Here is a 22,413-nt window from a genome sequence, read left to right as displayed (position 1 = left end):
ATAAATATTAAAATATGTTAACCCATAAAAAAAATAAATTAAGATTAATTGCATTTGTTTAAATTTCAAATTGTTGGAACCACTATAGGAAGCTGTAGTAGACAAATTATATGATATTTTTTAATTATTAATTTTCATACTTTCTATTAAAAATTATAATATTTTTATAACAGTTAGTATTTTTAATTTTATTGTATTACATGTGAGCAACATTTTTTTTATGCAACTATTCATTTAAGAGACAGAATATCTATTGTGATTTTTTTATAATTAATTATTATTATTTTTTAAATTTTACTGAAAATTAAATAAATATTAATGTATGAAAATTATTTTTGAAAGAATTTTTTTTTTCAAATAGGGGTAAAAAAAAAAAAAAAAACAATTCTTTTAATTGGGTATTTCAAAGAAGAATATTTTATTTTGGCTCTAATTTCAGCTCATTTTGATTTTGACTATATTGGCGATTCCAGTCGCAAAACAAACGGGACCCTAAATCTAATTTGCCCCTTCACAGAATCACAGCTTCACTTCAGACTTCAGTCGTTTGCAGCCCTACCACTGCCAGCAGGCAGTCGCCTCTCTGCTCCGCCCCTCTGCAACTGCTACTCTACAAACTGCTTGGACTTCTCACTTCGCCTCTCTCCGTCTTCGTCATCCATATCCGGTAGGAGCCCAGAGGCAGCGCAGGCGCAGGCGCAGGCGCAGGCGCACAGCCTCTCTGCCACGCGATAGAGGTTACTTTCTCCTCCAATCTCTTCTTACAACTATCTCAATCTCTGCTCTGCTCTGCTCTGCTCTTCTCTCTCTCTCTCTCTCTCTCTCTCTGTTTTTTTTTTTGAAAATTTCTCTCCGTTTATGGATTCATTTTTTGTCACGATAAGGTGACCTAAAAGCTTAAAGGACACTAAGGGTGACACTGATCCAAGCATCATACTCATATAGTTGCTTCATAAACATGGCAAGCTGGGTTATGCCTTCTGAGTTCTGAAACATCTTCTGTGTGGGACTATCATCAGAACCTGGAAATTCACTAATTGCTGATGGTAACAAGAAATATTGTGAACAAATTAGATACCGGTTCTTTTATACAACAAAAAAACAAATTAATTATGCATGCTTTTGTTACGTTGTTAAAACTAAATATTATCTAATTTTGTTTATGATTTATAGTTAAACAATTATACTTATTGTTTATTGCTCTCACCTCTCACTGCTTGGCTTTGCCTGATTATATCATATGAACATAGTTAAGTTTCTAAAAAGGTTCACAAATGTTCTTTATTTTATTTTCTATGCGTTGAAATATTAAAACTAGATGATCAAGCTTTAATGATTTAATTAGTTTCTTTGCAGCAGCAGCTTTGAATCATTTGTGATTTTGGGTGATTGATTGATAGGAATTAACAACTTTTTAAGCAGCAATATGTTGATACATATTTAATTATTGTTTGTCATTTTCGAAATAATTAGGTTTAAGGATTCTGCTTTATATTTAGATAAAACTATATGATGGTACATGCTTATTTTTGTTTGTTATGGGCCAAGCCCAAGCTTGAGCCTAAGCGAGCCCGAGCCAATAATTTTAGCCCTGAGCTGAGCTCGATAGTGACTTCTTGAGCTTGAACTGAGCCGAGCCCGAGCCCGAGCCTGAGACTGAGCCTGAGCCTGAGCCTGAGCCTGAGCCTGAGCTGAGTTCTGATACTACCGAGCTGGGCCTGAACATGCTGAAACTCGACATGGCTCAGTTCATTTTTAGCCCTATCTGCAGTCTGTTTGCTTGGTTGACTCTTTTTTGGTTGGGGAAATGCAAAATAGTGGTGCTGTTGTGAATGAAATATGGCTATTGCCGACAGGCAGATGGTTGATGTTGTTTTAGATGGTTCTTTATATTCTGATCTGCACGGTATTGATAAAATATGTTTTTTTTGCAGAAAAGGTTCGGTGCCCTGATAAATTGGGGAACCTAGTTTTTGATGTTTTTTCAGGCAATTCTGAACCCAATCCTTGTTTGTTGCCTCGTATTTGTTTCTTCTATTTTTTCAATTCAATTATTAGAGAAATTTTTTAGGAGATCTTGTGAGTGCTATTAAGTTGTTAGCTCTGGCAACGGCATATTATCTGTACATGAGGATCCTGATTAGTTGATAATGAATTGGATTGTCCATAGAGCCAAAGGGACTTAGGTCCTAGTCTCCTAGAGTAGTAGTTGTGTTTGTGGAACAATTGGGTATTTGGGGGGATGACCAGGACCCACAGGATTTGCTGGACAAGTTGATGTTTAGGCCAGTGAGTCCTTTTGATCATGGGTTAAGGGTTGCTATTACCCTTGGGGCATAGATGAGGGGGAAAAATAGGGTGGAGAAACTAGAAAGAATAAAAAATGTTAGCATCTACCATTAACTATGGTTGGGGTTAAACTTCATCTATTCATGTAATTGTTGAAATTAGATACTTTTCTTTTTATGGATGTTGGTTGGGACATGTGCTTGGACAATAATTTGATGTTGAGCTTAGATATCTTCTATATTGTGGTGTTTGTGGGGACACCAATCATTTCATCACTTTTTAGTAATGTTTCTTATGGATGTTAGATATGTCGTCATGGTCATGTAATTGGAACTTGGAACTTGGAACATCCTTTTTTCTTAGATATAAACTTGCAGTTATTTGATTATTTACAAAAATTATATTTCTATGATATTAGAAAATGCTGTTATTAAAAATTATGCTCAAAATGCACTTTTGTCACACTGGTGGGGTTTGAGTCTAGCTGAGCTCATTTATTAATGTGAAATGAGATTTAGTTGAGTAGAGCTTGAGTTGTATTTATGTTAAATGAGCCGAGCTTGAATAGCATACGTTAAACTCAATTTGAGCTTGGGCTCTTTTTCAAGCCTTAGAGCCCAGCTCGAGCTGGCAAACTTGGCTCGGCCCGGCTTGGCTTATTTGCAGCCCTTATTTTACCTTTTTGCAAACTAAAATTCTCATAACCATTAGTTACTGAATTTCAAAGTGGCAAAGTGACATGCTCTGGTTTTCCTTGTGCAGTTCATTTGTTAATGCTTAATTAGAAAGCATGGGTAAGTTTTTCTTTCCCCTGGTTCAGGTGGTGCTAAATCTGATTTTCTATTTCAGTCTTCAATTTTTGTGAATGTACTAACATAGAGAAAAAAAATTCTTTTTCTTTTTTTTTTGTTAATAAATAAATTAGGTGGGAAATCTCGCCTAGAGAGGCGAAAAGAGAAACGATTAGCAACGAAGAAACAAAAATTTCTATCTTGGAGCCAACATCAGGTTGGAGTTCTCTCTCTCTCTCTCTCTCTCTCTCTAATTTTCATTTTAATTTTTCTTGAAATAAGAAACATTTTATGTGGAGATCTTTTACTTTTTTTCCAAATATTGAGATGCCCAAATTTCACAGAAATCATGGAAATCAAAGGGAAATTCAACTGGTCCAGCATTAGAAAATTTGAAGAAATCAAAAAATTCAATAAATGAAATTTCAAAAGGAGGTGTTCTGTGGAGTGATGGTGATCCTGAGGTTGATCATGATGGAATGGAATCTACCAATCTGAAAATACCTAAGGTTGAATTAGGTTCCTTGAGACATCCTAATTCTGTTATGTGGAAGATTGATAAAAGACGGAAGTGCTTGAAGGGTAATATGAAAACAAAATTTGAAGAGTTTCTTGATATGGGAATGCAAAAAGGTGCTGTTTCTGTAGAGGAGGATCTAAAATTGGAAACGAAACTTTCAAAGAAGCTAAAGGTCAAGGAGGGAAAATTACGAGGAGTGGATGATGGTCTCAATTTATTGTTTGAAGGAATGCCATCTGTTCTTGATTCTCTAGAGGAAGACGCCCAAACAGCTGCTGGGGAAAGCTTTGGGAACAAAAGTATTAGTGATAAATATAAGAAGCGGAAGTCATCACAGCAAGGACTAGGTAATGAGGTGAAACCCAAGAAGAAGATGCACAGACGAGAAGTTGATGTGAGTGGTAATAAGGGAGAGCTGTCAGAGCAGGAACTGGGTGTGGAAGCAGCAATTGGAGTATCTAATCCTATGGAAGCCTGTCACGTGGAGGGGGCATTGGAAAATGTTCTTGACGAGGTTACTGTATTGGAGAAAAATGCCAAATATGTAGCTCCTCACATGAGATCTCGTGAAGGAGATGATTTAGGCCATTCACAAATTCGTAGACGGGTACGAGGTATGAAAATTGAGTTCTCTGTTTAAATTAATGGCATCTTATAGTCAGCTTCAGTGAGACTTAATTTGTGAAATTTACTTTTCCAGGTCTTTTGAATAAGCTGTCCGAATCTAATGTGGAATCAATTACACAGGAAATGTCCACTATCTTTCATGTATGACATTCTTCTTTTTATAGCTTATTGTTTTAAATTTTGTTTCTGCATTTAATTTGATTTTTTTTGGTCTAGTCCAAGTCTCCAATCTTTTCATCTTGCCTTCTTGTTAAAGTACGCCATATTATTATTTTAATGGACTACAAATACCAAATTATACCGTATATTTAAATAATAAATGGAATATTAGAATTATGCTGTACTATGGATGGGTCATACAGATGAAGTTGTTGCTGATATTGTGATGGTATTATGTACCACAGAATTGAACAATTGATCGATAAACTAGTTGACTTGACCTTTTGGCCAACTTAACTTTCTTGATAGAACTTTATACTCCCACTTGTGGTAGGTCGTGCTGTGCAGTTGCCTTCGAAGTTAGATATCCAATTTGTCAATTAGGGAAAAAATATTGAAAGTGTAGGTTAAATCTTATTTGTTCGAGTAAATTATGTTCGACAGAATCATGCAGTTGATGATCTTGTACTTTTTGCGTCCGTTGTTCTAATTTTACCCATTTGCAGTCTGTTAGTCGCATTGCTGGTTCTCAGATTATCAGCAAGGAGGTTTTGGCATCATGTTCTGGAGGTCCTCGCGGCAATGAACAGTTAAGAGTTGCTTTGTTTCTGTTATCATTTTTCCTTTATGAAGCTTGCATATATTTAATTCAGATTGATGATCCTGTACACAAATATGACTTGCTGCATGGAGTGTGTTTCCCTTCTCTCTTGATATATTTCTCATTACTGGTTTTAATTTTTCTTTTGACAAACGAAAGTTTATCACTGTAACAACGACAGCCATGACAAACTAATCCCTAAATTTGACTAGATGACTTGGACTATGTGAATCCTTTTTTGCCATTTTGGTGTCACCTATTCTAGGTCTATACATCCCCTCTGACTACAACATCAACTAAATCAATCCCTCTCCCTGATGTAACATCTGTGCTACACTGCATGTATCTGAATGACCTGCTCTTCCCTGATCGTATCTTGTACGTGCTATGCCTGGCTTACCAAAAATGTGTCAATCCTTTAGTTTATCTTTTAGTGTTAATATGTTGAATCTCTCTTCCATCTGGTTTTAAATTTGTTAATGGTTTAAATATTGAGTTTTTCGTTCTTGTTGAGCAGCACTTTTACAGCTTGGACTTGTTATTTTTCATTATTTTTATTTCGGACTGATGATCCTGTTCACAAATATGACTTGTTGCATGGAATTAGTGTTTTACTTGTCTCTTAGTATATTTCTTATTACCTGTTTTAATTTTTCTTTTGACAAATAAAAGTTTATCACTATATGGAAACAACAATAACAAACTAACCCTTAAATTCCACTAGATGATCTTGACTACGTGAATCCTTTTTTGCCATTTTGTGTTATTTACTATCTTGGTCCAACCTATTCTAGGTCTATACACCCCGTGCAACTACGGCATCAACTAAATCAATGCCTATCACTGGAGTATCATTTGGGTACAATGCGTGTGCCCGAACCATCATAGCCGCCCTTCCCTTATCTTGTATAGGTGCTGCTATGCTTGGCTTACCAAAAATGTGTTAATTTGCTTCGTCATTGTGTTACTGTGTTGAATCTTTATTCCATTTGATCTTAAATTTGATAATGGTTTCAATATGCTGCTTTGTTCTTGTTGAGCAGTATTTTTAGAGCTTGGGCTTGTGTTTGAATTCCCCACATCCTCACACTCCCCCTCCCCATGCACGTGCGTGCCAATGTCCAAAGGTCTTTGAATTTGAGTTTAAAAACTGAGTTTTACGAGTAGAAGTTTGCAATATTGGCTCGACTATGTTCTTTAAGTGGGAATAAAGTTTTTTCTCAATGTTGTCATAGTATTTGTCATCAGTAAATTAAGAATTAAATTTCAGACAAGTTTTGGGGTTGGGGTGGTAGAAATCTTTTGGACAATTGATTTTAAAGGATGTGGAGTCTTAGTTTGTTTGGTTTATTTTTTTCTCCTAATAAGATTTATTTTCTTCCTCTTTTTTTGTTTTAACATTGTGTTTTTACTTTTGCAAGTAAATTTTGACTAAAAAGATAGAGGAAATGAGATATTTTGGAAAGTTAGGTTTATATGTTCACTTTCAATATTTTGAAAAATGAAGCTTTGCTGTGAAATTATCAACCTGGCAGAACTGCCCCTATCATCAAATAAAGAAGTGTCTGGATGTCCGATGATGTAGATTTAAGCATTAGATTGTTGAGTGGCATTTTGTTTTGGTTTACTGAGATTGTTACTTGGAAATGTCTGCCTCTTTCTTTACCCAGGTTGATATAGTTTTCAGGCCATTGCTACCTGAGGCTTAGGGCATTGCAGTTGTAGGAAATTGTTTAGCAAGGTTAGAATACTGACATGTCTTAAGAATACCCTGTTTCTCCATTTGTTTGGAGTGCTTGGTGATGGCAGATCAATGCTGTCCATTTCTTAGTGGCTAGGCATATACTGGTTGAATATTTTTTTTTTCTCCTTGGAATCTTCATTACATAAACTGACCGTTAAAAGCTATTTCTTAATTTTTGTAACATTTGAAGACGACACCATGCTTTGCTTGATAGCTTGATGATATTGGTTGCGTATGTTATTTTGATATACAGTTCAATATAAAGTTGGTTCTATTTTCTGGTTCTCTTTTCCTTGCATTTATGGTTGGACTTTAAATTAATGTTTTTATCTTTATATCTCTTTGAAGGTATGCTGCTGTTTTTGCAGCTTTTGTTGCTGGTATGGCTTGTTTAGTTGGGATCGACTTCAGTGCTAATCTTGTTGCTTCCCTTGCCAAATCCTTTGAGGTGCATCGAACCAACTTGAAGAGTGATTAAATTATATACTATTGAAAATAATTTGTACTATTAATGATGAACTTAGTAGATAACAGTTTTTAATATTTAGTTGCATGAGCCATTAATGTTGGATGGCATAATTACTTGTGCAAATATTTACTTTTTCATGGTTTGTATTGTTTGAATAATTGTTTGTTTGTGTTGTGTCTAGGACGAGTACCTGGAGGAAGACAATCTTTCCTTGCGAAATCTGACACTTCTGCTTGCCTATTTATGCATATATGGAGTTTGCTCAAGGTTATAACCTGTAATTACAAACTCTTGTTGCAAAATAATAATGATGATGATGATAATAAATTAAAAAAGGCATTCCGAGCCACAAGGGACAAGGATCCCTGCTTTGCAAGGGTAGGGGGAGGGTCATCACAGTGTACGCAGCCTTACCCCTGCTTTTATACAGAGAGGCTTTTTCCTTGGACTCGAACCCATGACAAATTGGTCACAAAGGAACAAGCTTATGGTTGATCCAAGGCCGCCCTCAATTATAATAATTAATAAATAAAAACATGTGATAATATTTGTGAATAAATAAATGAATATAACTGCGAAGTGATTTAAGAAAGTTTCATATATGTTATCTCCACGAGCAGAAATTGGAAATCCTTGTTATAGTTGCTTTGTGGATAAAACTATAGTTTTCAGCAAGGCTGAGTTCCTGCTTCTTTTGGATTTCCAAGTGTATACAACCAAACATGGAGAGTAAAAGGACAATCGGATGATTGAATTCTAGCACATGCAATGTGCTAATGATTGTTCTGGATTCTTCTCCTTTACAATCATTTTAGTTTCCTTTACAGAACCATACAAATTAAAGCTGCTATCATTTTGCTGAAAAGCCAGGGAAATTTTGGCAGTTAATTTATCTGCTTTTCTATGTTTGGTCTGTTTATTCAACAATACAACTATGTCCTTTTCTATGGATGTCCAAGGACATTTTTTAGGTAGTAGGGTCCTCAGGCTGGGCACAGTGTTTTTAGCTCTTGCCTAATACTCTTTGTGTGGTGATGTTTTTCAGTGATTTGATATATGACTTTCTGAACATGCTGAGCAAGCGGTTGAGTGAGGCTGACGTCGCTACTATCTTGACAATTCTTCAATGTAAGCCTCCTCTCTTTTGATGGTTGTGCACATGTATTTACAGTCGTAGATTCCAGAATTTTTCTTGTATGTCCCGATATTAATTTTTAGTTGGGTATCTGTGAAGTATCAAGCTTTAGAAAAAAGTTATCATTTTAGGCACCTCACATGACTTTTCTCTGTGTGCTTGCATGCATATTTGTTAAAGGTGCGTAGGCACAATCATGGTTTAAAATATCGGTAGTGGCAGCATGGTGTAATGGTAAAGGGTGTGAAAAGCAGGGTGTTGCATAGCAGGAAGTGGGCGTAATGGCTATTAGTTTTTTTTTTTCAAGCATACAGGATTTATCCATAAATGGTATATTTGCATGTTTTAAGCTCTTAACCTACCCAAAAAGATTTATAATTCATTTTGGATACTTTATACCAGCTTATTAAAATTGTTTAGTAATAAATTTTACGGTGATTCTAAAATGTTATTGACAGGAAAAGGATATTCTCTTCCACTTTTCATTAATATTATGCAGGATGAATTATTAATGAAACAAAATACATTGGCTTATAATATGATATACTTTATTGATCTATCAGGTACATAAAACGTACAATAAGCTAAAAAAGTTCCATTTTTTATCAATTAAAGCAATACAAATCTAATATATTTTGACCAGCAAGTCATATTTCTTAACCTAAGCTCTAAAAGTGTAATATTATAACCTTAAAATTTATCATTAAAAAAAATTAACAACTTGAGCCAGACAAAAATAAGAAAAGAAGATAAAGTTTGAAGTGAATAATATTGGAAAGAAGTATCAAATGACCAATACTATCATAATAAACAATTTTTTGACAAAACAAAATTATTCATATCAAGTTGTTATTATTATATATGTCAAATTGTTGATATTATAAATATCAAATTGTTAATTTCTTGTGAATATTATAAAAAGTTAAGACTCTGTATAGCTATCATCCTCTTATAATCTTGCCCTCCCCTTCCTCTTCATATAGCTAATTGGGATTGATTTATGAAAGCAAAAATGAGAGAACATGAGAAGAAAATGTATAAAAATAAATTAATAAATAATTCATTGCTGCAATAGCTGTTATGTAATGGTATCAGTCTGTAGTGGGTGCTACAGTTGTGACATGGTCTTGGGACCTCAAAATTCTGTTTTGTAATGGCATTATGTGATTATTGTCACGACCCCTGTTTAAAACTATGGAGGAGTGATATACTGAGGCTAGCACCTTAGGTCACCTGAGGTGAATTAACCTTTAAGAGGTGCTCTGAAGTGTCACAGCAAGGTGCAGTCCTGGTACAAAGTGAGGCTCGCCTCATAAATATTTTTGGTTAATTTTTGGCCAGTCTTGAACTTTCCTTTCCACTCCACTCGCAACCAATTAAACTCTGTTTTTCCTCTGACCTCACAAGCTCTTGTTTGCCTCACTTAACTTTTCCTCTTTTATTCTTTCCTTCAGGACTGGGTGGAACTATATTTCATTTTTTTGTCCTGGTCTCAGTACCTCATTCTTCTTTTGTTATTCTTTCTTCCTTTTCTTGTTCTCTCATGACCATGTTGAACGCCATATTTTTTTTAACAAAAATTTTTTTTTCCTGCCTCAGCGCTGCTTTTCTAAGTTCTGAATTCTCTGTTTTTTTTTCCCCAGCCTCAGCACCTCACTTTCCTTATTCTTTGTGCAGAGCAGTACTGGGGATTTACTGTCAAGTGAAAAATTTGAAGAGAAATAGATAGAGGAGAGGAAAGAAGAATAAGAAGAAGAGAGAGGAAAAAGAAGATACAAGTGGGAGGAAAATCATGCTAATTTTTTAATTCAAATTCACAAAACTACCTCTTAGATGACTATCACACCCTCTTTATAAGGAAGCCTAAAGACACAAGAAAATTAAAGATAAACCCCTGAAGGTGCAAGAAGTGACAAATAAACCAGCAAAATACAAATAAAACCTCCAATATACATAAGCCTATTACTAATTAAACTAAACACACACAATAACTATGAATTCATTAAAGAAGCAATCCCTTGATCCTATTCTTTGAAATTGTTCTTGAATTGTGGCAATGGGATCCATCTAGTACCCACTTCCCTCTATCCAAAAAGAACCCAACTCTGTCGAATTGGGGAAAGTACCAAGGAATCCATCACCATGGGAAAAATATTCTCATTTCATAAGAAAGGAACTAGTGATGCACTTCAATTTTGTGAGTGGAAAAGCTTAGGATGTCACCAAGTTTTACTTCTTGTTGTCCATGGAGAGGGTATGGGAATTTTTGTAGATATTAACCGTTCTTTTCAACAGACCATGGATGCCCTAAAATAATGGCGAATCTTGAGAGGAATGTTATCTTACTGGGCTGTCTCCTCAAACTGAACCAACGGCAAGCAAGCAAAGAATGAAACTTCATACTGTTCACCCAAGCAATTGTGTATAGATCAGTATGTGGTTCAACGTCCAAATTTCCTCCAAGTTTAATTTCCTCACAACTTCTTGAGAAACTACATTTGTACTAGGATCTATAACTAAAGTATAAAGCTGCTTATGACAAATCAACTAAGTCTGAAAAATGCTGATTGTCTCCGATCATCATTTTCGTCAACCTTGTGGGAGGAGAGCATAGCTCGAAATATTAAAGTAGCTAAACAACCTTTCATGTTACGATCTTCATCTAAGTCACTTGGGATTGCTGTTTCACCTCATTTATTTGGATGGCTTCATCATTATCTTCATTTCTGCAATTTCCATGACTTGTTTAGGACATTGTTCAGCTCGATGTCCAAAACCTTAACATTTGAAACACTCGATTGTTGCTTGGGACCTTAGATGTTTTGCTGGAGCGATCTTGAGTCTTGAACAAGGGGTAGTGATCTGAAGTCTGGTCTTCTATACCAACTGCTCAAGTGACTTCTCATGCAGAATTCTAAAGAATCTTCTCAAACCGAAGGGTCCATGTAGCTTTACGAGGATGACACTGCATATCCTTCTTGGCAATGGAAGGTTGGAGGCAATTGTTGACTTGAATCTTTCTCGTTCAAAGATATCATCACATCCTCTTACTTTTTATGTCGTCATGAGTAGCCAAATGATAGAATCTACTACTGTAGTTTGCCACTGACACGCCTTCTTGCTTCAAATCAAAAAGTTGCGAATGAACACACTGCTGGGAGTTGGAAGGTGCAAATTGCTCATGCATGGCTTGCTTTATCTCATCTCATATCCTGATCTCACTGCGTTTCTTTCTCCAAAAGATCTCCTCATGTTTAATCCACCATACTTGAGTAGTTCCCTTCAATTTGCATTCAAAAGAAAACGACTTTTGAGCCTCATTCATGACATACCATTGGAAATAGAACTCCAAAGAATAGACCCAATCATCAAATTCAAACGGTCACCATTAAAATCTGAAACTTTGAATTTTATACCGTTATTAAAATTAGCATTTCGGTCTTCACAAAACTCAAAAATTCGAGTAGCAACAACTGATACACCCACTTTTACCCAGGCTGCAACTTTTGTTGTTGGCTATTCACAGCATTAGTAATAGTCTCCAAAGCATTCTCCACGTTTGTTCCCTACCAAAAAACAACTTCACTTTTGCAGACACTCAACATTAGTCATCATTCTACTGGATTTTTTCTTTCAATATATACTGCTAGTACATTTCACCAAAGACCTTTAACTCAATTTATCAACATTTCACTATCTATTCATGCAGTTTCTCAAATTTGACTCCTAATTTCTCAAGAACTATCTCTAGCTTACTTTTGATCTTGAGTATCATACAGAACTTAAACAAATCCATGTAGAAAACTCACAACATGCAGCAGTGGAACCTAAACCTTAAAAAGGCAAAGGCCTTTTTAAGGAAAGAATCAAAAGGGCTTTTGGGTTGGAAGAGGGAAATGAAGTTTTAAGGCTTAATGAGAGGTTCTCACTGAAGGTTTTAGAGCTGCTAAAACTCCTTGGGCCAAGAGAGGATGACCCACTATTTTCAAAGTTGAAACAAGAGGGACCCAACTTCTGTCAAGCCTCAAGTCAGCCACGACCACTTGAGTGAAAGAGTGCGCTGGTTCACTTGTTTTATTCAAGCTAAACTGTTAAGCAGGGCTTTTCTTGAGGGAGATGCTGATGTAGTGGCTGCAGTGAGGGCAGGGGCCCACTGTCTCGATGGGACTAAAAATCTTGGTTTCTTTGATGTGTGAAGAATTCTTCTTTATAACCACGATTGAGGTTCGTTGCTTGCTAGAAGTGAGCCCAAGATGTAAGAAACTAGTCCACCTCTTCCACCGGCAAGAAGATGGAAGCCTGTTTGTCCTTACATCAGTGATCATCAACTGATCAACATGTTCGCCATCAAGAACCAAGTCAATGATTTCCTTTCCACTATCATTGGCCGTCTTTCGTCAATTTGTATGAGAGAGAGGACTAGAGATCGACCATGTGCTAGAGGTTTCTCACCTCCTCTCTGTGGATGATTCCATTATCCTTTGTGAGGTGGAAGCTCATTGAGTTCTTTATTTCAGATTTTTACTTCTTTGCTATGAAGTAATTTTTGGTTTCAAAGTCAATATTGGAAAGATTAAGCTTATACCCATTGGAAATGTAAGTTGTGGCAATTTCTTGGCTAGTATCATGGGTTGTAAGCTGGATGTCAACATCGGACTCAATAGTCCGTTTTGATTGTCAACATTTTGGTGACCGTTTACAAATCAAACAAGTATTGACAATTAAATCATTGGTTCCCTAACTTATTTATTTTAGAAAATGGAGTTTCCACTTTATTTTAATTTTGAAAAGGCAAAATAGAGGGGAAACATTTTTGAAAAGATATTTGGTAGTACCATTGTGAATAGGGAAGGTAATTCCTTCAATTCCTTTTGAAATAGAATTCAAAGAATTAGCACCCATTCTATGAATGGTTATCATAGTTATCTTGTGTGTGTATCTCCCTTTTTTTGAAAACAATTTTCCGAAAAAATGGTTGAAAGTATGAAAAATTAATTTGTAAGTTCAGGTGGTTGATCGCCTGTAGAGATTGGTCAACCACTCCTTGCAACTTTCTTCTCTTTTGTTTGTTCTTTCAGAAATCTTCCAAACCTTGGCCCTTTTTGAATAGACTTTTGTAGGGTCTATACAGAGGACTTACTCTCATGAAAACCTTACTACTTAATGCCTCTTCAAAATGTATATATAGTCACACAAATGTAGAAAATAAAGAGAAGAAAGAAGTGACTTTGTTGGTTTTTGATTGTTATGGCTAGATTTACTGAGTAGACTGCTTACATATCCTCTGAAGCTTAAACAAGCCATCTATAGCTCCAAAAAAATATATTTTTAATTTCAAATTTAAGAACAATTTTTGGGTTATTTTATGAGAACTCTTGAATTTGATTGATTTGGTTTCTTTGGGAGGAAAACCATTAAACTCAACTTGAAAAATCTGATTTACCTTTTAGAAAACAAATTCTTTAATCCATCCAGCAGCCCACATCATGGATGGTTCATTAAAAGGTTAAATTTTCTAAAAAGGATGCTTTGGTTTCTTTGGAAGGAAAATCATAAAAATCTAGCTTATTCTCAATGGTTTGTTTCTAGAAAAGAGGCCTGTTAATATCCAACAGCCGCATCACGGACAGCTCATTATGAAGTTAAATTTTTCAAAAACAATTTGGCTTTTTTGAAGAAGAAAACCATGAAATTTAGAAAATAAGGATTTTGACTCTTTTTTTTTTTTTTTAAAGAGAAAAGCCATAAAATTGAAGTCATTCATTATCAAAAGACACTACCAATCTCATCACATATCATACAAACATTGCAGCATTCCAGAAAAAACCTCAAGAAGTCATGAAAATAATCAATATTCAAAATTTTGAGCAGGCTGGCTGACTGCTGCAGCGATGCGGTTGATCGCCTGGTAGCCAACAACTACTTTTTCAAACTTGCAATTTTTTGACTTTTGAACATGTTTTTTTTTTCTATGCAATCAAATTCATTGGTTTATTATCTCACAAGTAGAGAGAATGAACAATTTGCACACAAGCAAGTGATTATAGGAGCAACACCTCCCAATCTTCAATCCTTTATTATGACAGGAAATGCTCTTTACGACATGCATAAAAATTCTCTAGTGTTTTAGGCTTGTAGAGTGCCAATTTAACATCCAAAACATTTTTGGAGTTTTCTTTTTGATCTTGATTCCCTTTCGAGTTTTCTTCCTTTTGTCTTGATGGATACAATCATATATATATATATATATATATATATATATATATATATATGAAAGTGAACTTCCATAGAATGGTGCAGATGGAAAGAAAGACATTCGGTCTGCAGTTGGAAAGGACTGATCTAGGGTGTTATGTTTGCTTGGAAGAGAAAACCCAGATATGTTGCCGATGGATTTGGAATCCCCTTTGGGCAGCTAGATGGGTTTGTGAGTGCATGGCTTCAATTTCGAAATCGGACAAGAGCACTCATTATTGAATGTTTAGCAAGATGAAGGTTTGAGAGGCTACTAAAGTAATTCTTAAGGGTAATTTTTGGAGCTCGGTTTACGACAGAGTGGTGAGGGTTATGCGGTTTTCATTCTTGAAGGTTTGGAAGGGGAGGGTTGTGGAGCAATTGTTAGTTACAAGTACCATTGAGGCTCAATCTTCAAAGAATCCTGATTGCTATAGCTAGAAGGAGGTCCTATCCGCTTGTCAAGAGATAGGGAGGAGTGGGTGGTGATGTGGGAATTGTGGAGGTTCTCAAATGGCGAGCACAGTAATGGCAACATTTGGTGGTCCAGGAGTTCTTGGGAAAACTAGGGTTTCCAAGGGGAAGGGGTTGATTGCAAGAGAACTAGAGGGTAGAGTGGGCTTCAATTCAGCTAGGCTGGTCATCCTTAACATCACAATCGTTTTGGTCCAATTACAATAAAATAAGTTGGGGGCTTCTAATGGAGATTTTGCCCAATTCCAACTAGTTGGGCTCTTGAGGGAGTTTTTAAGGGATATTTAAAGCAAAAAGAGTTTTTAGTGGCCCGTAATGAGGCGATTGCTTTCATAGGCCCATGTTCTAGGGGCCCAATGTACAAGCAAAGGGGTTGTATAGTTGAGCTCACCTCTAGCTTATAAACTAATTTAGAAGATTAGGAGTGGTGAGAGTTGCAAAGCTTAGGTCATGCGATGGGCTTTGAGAAGGTGGAGACCAATAGGTATGGCTTTGGGCAAAGCAAGCAAGGGGAGGAGAATTAGGTTCATAACACATGTTCTTTGGTGAAAGGGGTTTGTGTGAGTGAGCAACGTATATCCTCTTCTCATGGGCAGGGAGATGAGGGTAGGAATGCTCTGAACTTTAATTCCCCAAGAGGGCTTCTTTGGATGATGAAGGTCCCAATATGCAATGGGAGGCTAATTTGATTGTGGATTAGGTTAGGAATCAAGACTGTATGTGTTCCAGTAATGACAAGGTAAATAACAAGGTAGGGATGTATGCAAAGACAAAATCTAGGATTATGGGAAAGTCAACATGATCATAAGTGTATTCTCAATGGGTGTAGAAGAGTATGGGAGAAAGTGACTTGCCAAGTGAGAGATATTCTAGTGTAGATGTGAGGAAAGTTATGTTTTTGAAAAGACAATGATGGTAGCTTCTACATCGATGAGCCTTTGACCTGATTGGAAATTGATCTAAGCAAATTCTATTGGGAAAAAGAAATGAGGTGGTGTTTCAAAGAAGGAGAATGAGTTGGTCAAAAATTTTGGTTGTTGAATAGGGCTACTTGTTGATGAGGTTTGTGAACAACTTGGATCAAAATCACTTTTTTCTGAGGGAGTTGAGGATTTAAAGGAGGGAACAATGAAGTTTGTTCCTAGTTTTTTTTTTCAGCATTTGTTGGATTTGTAGTTAGATAATTCAGAGGGGTAGGAAATCTGCTTGGATGGTGGTAAGATTAAGGGTAAGAAGGGTCAAGGGGAATTGGAAAAATTACATGCTTTATTAATTGTGACAAAAAGGGTCTGAAAAAGGGGCTTGTTAGTAGTGCTTGTAAGGTTTTTAGGTTGGTGGGCAGTTAGGCATTGGGTTGATTTCTTTCTTTGTTTTTAGCTTTGTTTTTGAGGGCCCCTTGCTCCTATTGTTTGTATTCTCTTCCTTAATATATATAATTTTTTTTAAAAGAAAAAGAAAAATGTTGCTTGTTGTTAAAAACCCGTCAAATTCCTTTCAGACAAAGGGATGCAAGTTGGCCCTTTCAAGAAATTGCCAAGTAGCCTTGTTGCCTATGTCCTTGACTAGGGCATATGGCATGTAGTTCAAATCCCTATGTTGTGCACAAATTCTCTTCCATCATGTCACTTTCATCACAGGAGCACATTGCCACATGATTTTAGATTTTTCTTGAATACAATTGAGTTAACCATTCACACCATAGTTTTAATGATGTTAACAATTTGCATAAAGGTAACGGTTGTAGCTGCTTTGGACGTTATGTAATGGGTGACAGTCACCGCTATCCGTAAATTCATTCTTTGCACTAGTAAACTTCTTAAAAACATATAGATTCACATGTTTTAATCGTAGAATGCTTTAAATGATAACTTTTAATCAATTTAAATGTAACATATACTACAAGTATTGGATGTTATCTTGGTTGTTTTATTGTTTTATTTGTTATTTTTGGTGAGAAGAAGCATGCATTTTCTACATTTCACTACTTTATTGATTATAAGTGAAATTCAAGCTAAGAAATTATAAATTTAACGAAATATAAAATATAGAATGCCATCTTTTGTACTCTTTGTCTCTAATGGAATTTTTGTTATCTGAAAAATAAAATATACAACGTTCATATGTTAAACAAGAACAAAAATGCGTACAATAGAACTTATTTCAGTCTCCATACTAGGTGTAGGGGAAAAAAAGGGCAGCCTGGTGCACAAAGCTCCCGCTTGTGCGGGGTCCAGGGAAGGGGTTGACCACAATGGGCCTATAGTATGCAACCTTACCTTGCATTTTTGCAAGAGGCTTTTTCCATGCCTTGAACCTGTTACTTGGGAGATCTACGGCAAAAGCTATATATCTTTTAAGAAGATTAACGGAAAAAGTTTAGGGAAAAGAAGAGGGACTTGTATATGGAATTTATTGACTTAAAGAAAGCACATAATAGTGTGTCTAGGGAAGTTCTATGGTTTGTTTTAGAAAATAAAAAGGTGTATGTAGTACGTACACTAATGTCATTAAGGATATGTACGATTGGGTAATGACTAGTGCAAGAACTCTAGGTGGAGAAACTAGAGAATTTGCAATCACCATAGGTGTACATCAAGGGTCTGCTTTGAGCCCTTATCTTTTTGCTTTAGCGATGGACCAATTGACTAAGAACATTCAAAATGAGGTTTCAAGGTATATGTTGTTTGTAGAAGATATTGTATTGATTGATAAAACTAGGGGCGAAGTAGAGGTTAAGTTAGAATTATAGAGAGAAACTTTGGAATCTAAAGGCTTATTAGGATAAGTAGAAATAAGATATAATATATGAAATGTAATTTCTGTAATGATCGGAGGAATATTGGGGACAAAGTTAAGCTTAATGATGAAGAGATAAATAGAACTTGTAGATTTCGATGCCTTGGATCTATTATGCAAGTTGAAGGAGAAATTGAAGATGATGTGATGCATAGAGTTAAAGCAGGTTGGATAAAATGGGGAAGTGCTTCAAGTGTGCTTTGTGATCGTAGAATACCCTTAAAATTAAAAGGGAAGTTTTATAGGACGACTATAAGACCAGCTATGCTATATGGATTAGAATGTTGGGCGATGAAGAAACAGAATATCCAAAGTGTAAAAGTTTCCGAGATGAGAATGGTTTGATGGATGAGTGGTATAACCCTGAAAGATGAATTAAGGAATGAACATAGTCACAATAAGTTAAATGTAGCTCCTATAGAAGATAAGGGAAGGACGACTCAGATGGCTTGGGCACTTGCAACGTAGGCCACATAGTGCGCTAGTGAGGAAGAGCGAGTTAGTTACTGTGGGGGGTAGTAGAAAGGGTAGGTGTAGACCTTAAATAACTTGGAATGAGATAGTGAAAAGGATTTAATAGCCCAAAATTTGTCAAAAGAATTGGTCCATGATCACGTAAATTAGTGGGAAAGGATTCATACAACCGGCCCCACCTAGCGGGACTTAAGGTTTAGTTTTGTTGTTGTTGTTGTTGAAAGAACTTGGAATACGAACAAATGTAATTTAATGAGAGAAAAATTTGGGTTTATTTTAGTGGTAGTTATTGAAAAAATGCATACTAAATGTCAAGGAATATAGACCCAAAAAATGATTTTTTTTTAATAAAAAAATCACCAACCAAACCAACTTAAAATTTGAGTTTTTGAGCTTCAGTACAGAGAAGGGTGGAGAAAATGCAAAAAAAAGACTAAAAACCTGTTATAGTCTTTCACTGTCAGTCTGGCACTGTAACAACCTATAATGGCTTGTAACATTCCGTAATAGCCGTTATGGTACCGTAATGGACCGTAATAGCTGTTATGATTGTGATCAGTATGCCTTCGAGATATCACCCGTAACGGTCTTTGAAGCCACCAATGCCATTACTTAACATTCGTTACAGCCGGTATGCACTGATTTTTAATATTATGGTTAGGGCTGCAAATGAGCCGAGCCAAATTGCGCTTTAATGTGTTTAGACTTGGCTCAGTAAACAACAAGTTGGGCTTGGGCTCGAGCTTGAATTAGAGTGAGCTAAAAATCTGGGCTTGAGTTTGGCTAAAAAATAAAACTAAAAGCTCGAGCTCGAGCTTGGGCTTGGTTCATTTTATCGCCCCACAAGCTTTTTTCTAATTTTGGTTCAATGTTCTTATTAATTACAAAAACTTTCAAGTCTTTAAAGTGAACTCTAGGAGCAAGCCCATTCTATTGGAGTACATGAAGCCCAAGCCTGCTCCCCATGTACAAGACTGACCAGTTACCACTAGAACAAGGTGGCATATAAAGAGGAGCGAGCTCTTAATTTTGTGATGTACCCAAATAACATTTCTTTCTCTCTGTCTTTCTCTTGTTGCTGCTGTTAGCTGCAAACAGAGACGGTATTGTCGAACAAGAAGCTTAAGCAAAAGCTAAGAGTTGCCATAGCTAAAGCATCTGTGGGTGGCAACCATCCAGTGAATGTGAATTTGTTAGGCCCAGAACTGAATTCACAGCTCCAATTCCTGAATGAACTTTTGGGTTCTGCAATCTAGAAACCAAGAGTGTCTAATAAAGATAGGAGTGAAACTCAAACTTGATTGACAAAGTTTGGAGATTAGAAATGGTAGTGGTGGGGATGAAGGGGAAGAGAAGGAGGAATCAGATTCAGAGGTGGTGATTGAAATGAAAAGGAATAAGAAAAGGTAGAGAGATGTAGATGGAGTTAAGGAGATAGAGGGCGGAGTAAGGCAAAGAATGTTGCTATGAAGAAAAATGAAAAGAATAATAAAATGTAGAAGGATGAGGAACACTTTGGAACTACAAAAGGAGGGAGTGAAGACTGAAGAACAAGGCGAGAAAGGGGCAATAAAAATAAGTGAACTGGGATAATTTTTTTTTTTTTTGTTTTTAAAATAAATTAAAAACTAAGCTAACAAGCTCATCACCATTAAGTTTAATTTAAGTCTATTAAATGAATTTATGAACAAGTCTAATATGAACTTATTATTGAGCTTAATTGAGCCTTTAACGAAGCTGCTTATGTGTTGAAACGAGCCAAGCTTGTTAGTGTTCAAGCTCGGCTTGTTTAATAAACGAGCCTAAAAATTGGGCTTGGGAATTGCTTATTTATGTAATAAATGAGCCTGCACAAACTCTTATCAAGTCAAGCTCCTGAGCTGCTCATGAGCGACTTGGTTTGTTTGTACCCTTAACTACGGTTCACATGTCTTGCAGCATAAACAAAACTAGCCACTGTAGTAATGCAATCAAATACCATGGCCCCAACCATGTCTAGTGTGATGCTATGTGCTCCCTCCTTAGCAACAGAGTGTATTGCATAAAACCAATGCGATAGCCAATGAGAAGCCATCTCTTAATGTTGCCATGGCATATGGCCTAATAATCCACATGCCTCAGTGTCACGGTCCTACATTGGATGTGTACTAGGGAGATCTTGGGCTTATAAGGATGGTTTAAGCTCCAATTATCTGAGACACTTTTTAACAGGACAAATCCTTGAGATTGGTGGGCCAAAGCGATCAATACCTCATCGGAGCTGGGACTAAAACCATTACATTTGGTTTCAGAGCCACCTTGGGGGCAGTATCATTTGGGTGGATCCTATATAGAAGTGTAAGCCACTCTGACGAGGGTGTCAGAGATCAGATGGGAGAGCATGTCATGGTCTCACGTTGGATGTGTATTAAGGAGGTCTTGGGCTTATAAGGATGGTTTGAGCTTTAACTATGTGAGGCGCTTTTTATAGGACAAAATCTCTAAGGCCAGTGGACCAAAGCGGACAATACCTCATTGGAGTTGGGCCCAAGACCTTACATTTGGCAATGTCAAGTGATCAAGGGGCCAAGAGGTGGAGATCCAAGGAGCCGAGGTAGCCCTGTGCGGGTAAGTGTTTGGAAGTCGATCAAGAAGGGGTGGGAGGATTTGTTCACTACCATCCATTTCCATGTTGGAACTTGGAAATGTTCCTCCTTTTGGCATGATAGGTGGTGTAGGTCATTATTTTTGAGTTGTTGCAATTATTTTTGTGCAACTTTTAATCTTGCTTGCAACAAAGTTGCTTTGATGAATAATATGTGGACCACTCTGTCACTAGGGCAACTTGGAACATCCTTTTTGTTAGGAATGCCTATGATTAGGAGTTCAAATATGTTTTTGATGTTTACATGTCATTATGAAAATGCACTCAAATTGGACCAATCCTGACGTGTGGTTATGGAAGCTCAACAAAAATGGCTACGTTATGGTCAGCTCCTTCAACAAGCTGCTTGATAGTCCCTTTGAAGCTGGACCTAATTTCCCTTGGGAAGCCATTTGGAACATCCTTCTTCTGGCATGAAAGCTGGTGCAATTCATCATTCTCTGAGTTGTCACAATCAATTTCATGCAATTTTTAATCTTGCTTACAGCAAAGATGCTTTGGTGAGTACATATGTGGACCACTCCATCAATAGGGCAACTCAGAACATCATTTTTGTTAGAGATGTCCATGATTGGGAGCTCGAATCTTTTGCTGATTTTAATGGTTGCCATTACTGAAATGCCCTCCCAATGGCAAACTCTGAATACTAGATATGATCTCAAAATAACAAGGGTCAAGTCAAGTTCTGCTAGTGTGACGATGGGGGATAAGCTTCATTGTCGAGAGGGAAACAATCTGGATGACCAGATAAGGCTCTTAAATGATCGCTTAGTGATAAAGCAGGGATGCAGAGACGGCTAGGTGGTTTAGACTTCACATCTAATTGAATTGTGGGAATATAAAAATATCTCTTTCATGAATCTAAATATTAAATATATAATAGAAATAAATAAGAATTAATAATATGAAGGGTACTTTTGAGAAGTGATTTGTCCGGATTTTCTGGTGTTCCATCAATTAATAACCCAAGATTTTGGAGTTTGGAGCATCTTGATGTGTGGTTATGAAAGCTCAACAAAAAGGGCTACTATATGGTCTGCTTGTTCTAGAAGCTTTGATAGCCCCTTTGTGGCCAGGCCTAGTTTTCCCTTGGAAAGCTAATTGGGAAACTTTTTGTCCATCAAAGTTGTTTTTTAGCTTGGGAGGCAACTTTGGGAAGATCCTTACTCTTAATAACCTTTAGAGAAGGGATTTCACTTTGGTCAATAGATACTTTTTTTGTAAAGAAGATAGTTGAACTGTTGATCCCTTGTTGGTTTGATGTCCTTGACCTAGAATTTTTTTGAATCTGGCCACTGCCCGGGCAACTCTTGGTTTTTCCTTATCTTTTGGATTGCGACGAGAGGGGGCTTACTACTATTTTGAGGTGGTTTAGTGGGCACTGCATGCTGGTACACATTTAATGTTTGGTCTCTTGGATGCACCGTAACATTGTTGATCCATATTTTTCTGTTTA

The 22,413-nt window shown here is 36.5% G+C and overlaps 1 protein-coding gene across 5 annotated transcripts in view; it reads left to right on the top strand.

Moving 5' to 3' along the window:
* Positions 1 to 431: 431 nt before the first annotated feature.
* LOC131157992 (uncharacterized) overlaps positions 432 to 22,413 on the top strand; it is a 39,787-nt gene continuing 17,805 nt past the window's right edge. For 2 of the 5 annotated variants that reach the window (XM_058112506.1, XM_058112505.1), the window contains exons 1-8: positions 479 to 737; positions 3,215 to 3,297; positions 3,425 to 4,214; positions 4,301 to 4,368; positions 4,893 to 4,975; positions 7,080 to 7,179; positions 7,382 to 7,467; positions 8,246 to 8,328. In XM_058112506.1, the coding sequence (XP_057968489.1) occupies positions 3,560 to 4,214; positions 4,301 to 4,368; positions 4,893 to 4,975; positions 7,080 to 7,179; positions 7,382 to 7,467; positions 8,246 to 8,328 (1,075 nt within the window). In that variant the 5' untranslated portion in view covers positions 479 to 737; positions 3,215 to 3,297; positions 3,425 to 3,559. Of the gene's footprint in view, positions 738 to 1,968; positions 1,989 to 3,051; positions 3,084 to 3,214; positions 3,298 to 3,424; positions 4,215 to 4,300; positions 4,369 to 4,892; positions 4,976 to 7,079; positions 7,180 to 7,381; positions 7,468 to 8,245; positions 8,329 to 22,413 lie in introns of those variants that run through there. The other 3 variants (XM_058112504.1, XM_058112502.1, XM_058112503.1) reach the window with 3 other exon arrangements.

Source organism: Malania oleifera, chromosome 6 (assembly GCF_029873635.1).
Source record: "Malania oleifera isolate guangnan ecotype guangnan chromosome 6, ASM2987363v1, whole genome shotgun sequence".
Classification (NCBI taxonomy): Eukaryota; Viridiplantae; Streptophyta; class Magnoliopsida; order Santalales; family Ximeniaceae; genus Malania; species Malania oleifera.
Note: the sequence above shows the minus strand (reverse complement) of the source record. Positions and strands in the feature narration are given on the sequence as shown.